General features: G+C 35.6%; 1 protein-coding gene across 1 annotated transcript in view; it reads left to right on the plus strand.

Moving 5' to 3' along the window:
* The window catches only part of LOC108689116, a 277,007-nt gene that overhangs the window by 139,233 nt on the left and 134,700 nt on the right, over positions 1 to 3,074 (plus strand). The window contains exon 10 of the mRNA XM_018195755.1: positions 416 to 506. Within this exon, the coding sequence (XP_018051244.1) occupies positions 416 to 506 (91 nt within the window). The remainder of the gene's footprint in view (positions 1 to 415; positions 507 to 3,074) is intronic.

Here is a 3,074-nt window from a genome sequence, read left to right on the forward strand (position 1 = left end):
TATATATATATATACAAAAGAAAATTACAAAGGTAACAAGAAAAATTGAAAAGGAAATTTTTGCATTGTTTCTTTATAGAAAAATAAAGTTTGAGAAAATGAGAAAGGATGGCAGAATGTTGTGTATAATTGTAATTTTATTCTTATTAAAGAAATAATACTACGTTGTTTATAAATTATTACTTATAAGTGTATACGTTTAGTTTAAGTCTAGTTTAAAAGTTAAATTTTAAGTTTACATTATTTTTGTAAAAACTATTAGTCATAATGAACAAATATTTTGACAAAGAAACGTGCGTCTTGAACATACCTCGATACTCGTGCAAATTTAGATGACTAGATGTCGTGTGTACATCTCGGATCTTTTCATTTTTGACAAGAAACAGTTAAAACTTAACATTTTTTTATTGTTTAGGTGGATGATACATGAGAATCCATCAGGAAAAGATTTTTACAACTGGACAAATCGATGTTTAAGCACTGGATCTCCCTACAATCCATATAAGGTACTGAAATTATCTGAAATGTTCCAATTCGTACATTTGAGAAATTAAATATTAAATATTTAACGTTTAATATTATATATTTTTATCAAAAGTATTATACTAATAGAGCAAAAAAATTAATTTAATTATGGTTATTAAATATCATAAGCACTCCAATTTTTTAATAAGATGATTCTTTATAATATAATTTAATATTCTTCATAACATAATTTTTATTATTTTATTGAAAATTTTTTGATATTTATCTCTAAACATATTTAAATAAACACTAATGATTTATTAAGACAATAATGTCAGTATAATAAATAAGAATATTAAAGCCTATAACGGTTAAAACTGGATTTTTAAATAATTTAATGTGAATTATATGTGTACTATATACAATATAATGTGATGTGACAATTTTTGTCCGTCATTGTTGCGGATCGTTTGTGGGGGATCTTGCATCCTTCCGGCTCAGAGGACAAGAGCGCAAGCAGGCGTACGAGCGAGTAGGTATACTAGACGGGTTCTAACCCATGAGGCTAGAAGGGAGCGCGGGAGTGAAGGATACACGTAGGTACGAGGGGTACCCGTGGCGTAGGAGGTACCCGTAGGCGCAGGGAGCGAGAAAGCGCGGGAAGGCCACAGCGCTATCAGTGTTTACATAAATATAGGATCCCGGTCGATGGATTACATACACAAACATGATAACGTTTCGTAACGCCTTTCGTATTCTTCATCGCTACCCTCCCCAAAAATCCGAAACAAAGGCTTGCATACACTTAACGCATATATTAGGTGTACAACTTTGCTTCCGCCGTTTTTTTTCTGAAATTCGAGGCTTTATTGTAAAAAACTGGTTATATATTTATGATTCAAAGTATTGTCCATCGCTGGCCACTACTTTCTCCCATCTTTCGAGTAGCGCACGAATCTCGCGTCGAAAAAACTGGTCATCTTTTGAGGCTATTCACGAATCGATCCAATTTTTTACTTCTTCATAAGACCGGAAGTGCTGATCAGCCAGGCCGTGTGCCATTGATCGAAACAAGTGATAGTCAGAGGGAGCAACGTCTGGAGAATATGGCGGGTGGGGTAGGACTTCCCATTTCAACGTTTCCAAGTATGTCTTGACCACTTTCGCAACATGGAGTCGAGCATTGTCATGCTGCAAAATCATTTTATCGTGTCTCTCGTTGTATTGCGGCCATTTGTCTTTCAATGCTCGGCTCAAACGCATCAATTGCGTTCGGTACCGATCGCCTGTGATTGTTTCAGTCGGTTCAGTTTTAACAGTTCATGATACACGCCAAGCTGGTCCCACAAATACAGAGCATGACCTTGGAGCCGTGAATATTCGGTTTGGCCGTCGACGTGGAAGCATGGCCGGGAACTCCCCATGATTTTCTGCGCTTGGGATTATCGTATGAACCCATTTTTCGTCCCTAGTGCGATGCAGAAATCCCTTCCGTCTTTGCCTTTCAAGCAGCTATTCACAAGCAAACAAACGCTGTTCAACATCTCTCGGCTTCAATTCGTACGGCACCCAATTTCCTTGCTTCTGAATCATTCCCATGGCTTTGAGGCGTTTTGAAATGGCTTGTTGAGTCACTCCCAATGATGATGCCAATTCTTCTTGATTTTGACACGAGTGTTTGACACCAAGTAATGCCTCCAATTCTGCATCTTCGAAAACCTTCTCTCTTTCACCGCTATACCGGTCTTCGACGTCAAAATCACCGTTCTTGAAGCGTTGAAACCACTCACGACACGTTCTTTCACTAATAGCGGCCTCACCATAAGTATTTGAGAGCATTCGATTGGCCTCAGCTGCAGATTTCTTCATATTGAAGCAAAAAATTAAAACTTCCAACAAATGACGAGAATTGACTCGTAAACTGACATTTTCAATCGAGAATAACTTTATGATGCAGACACAAATCGACTAATGTTTCTATGGGGTTATGTTGACAGATGCCCAAGTTTATTATATGACGTCTATGATCTATTTATTTCGACCACCACTTACAGCTAAAGCCATCTATAGGAAAACGGCGGAAGCAAAGTTGTACACCTAATAAATAAAATATGGAAAACTATTTTCCCGATTATTGAGGATTTCCTCTATTTCTTCTTCCTCTCCCACTCACAATTCTCTTCTTTCCCTCCACCACTCCAACAAATAGCGTAATATGTAAAAAAGGAATGATCCGGAGGAAAAGCTTAATATCAGGTTGCTCCTCACCCTGATAAGTGCAAGGTTCACGAAACGTTGGCATTCCAAGAATGGATCTGGACACAGAAGAAATCCGCGAAACGCATAATCTTTATATTCATTAGATTGTTATATATAAGATATACATTACTGTATTTATAGAAACGAAATATCGAAAAAGCTTATAACCAAAATCAAATAATTAAACCTAAAATTGTTTAATATTTTTGGTATAGATACGTTTTGGTTTTTTAATACTACAAATCTGTGCAATTCTATTTCTACTTTTATTTTAAATTCTGTATAAATAATATATATAATATTTATAAACATTATCATTTAAATAAAATTATTGTACAATTACTTATAAA

The sequence above is a fragment of the Atta colombica genome, unplaced genomic scaffold (genome assembly GCF_001594045.1).
Source record: "Atta colombica isolate Treedump-2 unplaced genomic scaffold, Acol1.0 scaffold26, whole genome shotgun sequence".
In the NCBI taxonomy this organism is placed as follows: domain Eukaryota; kingdom Metazoa; phylum Arthropoda; class Insecta; order Hymenoptera; family Formicidae; genus Atta; species Atta colombica.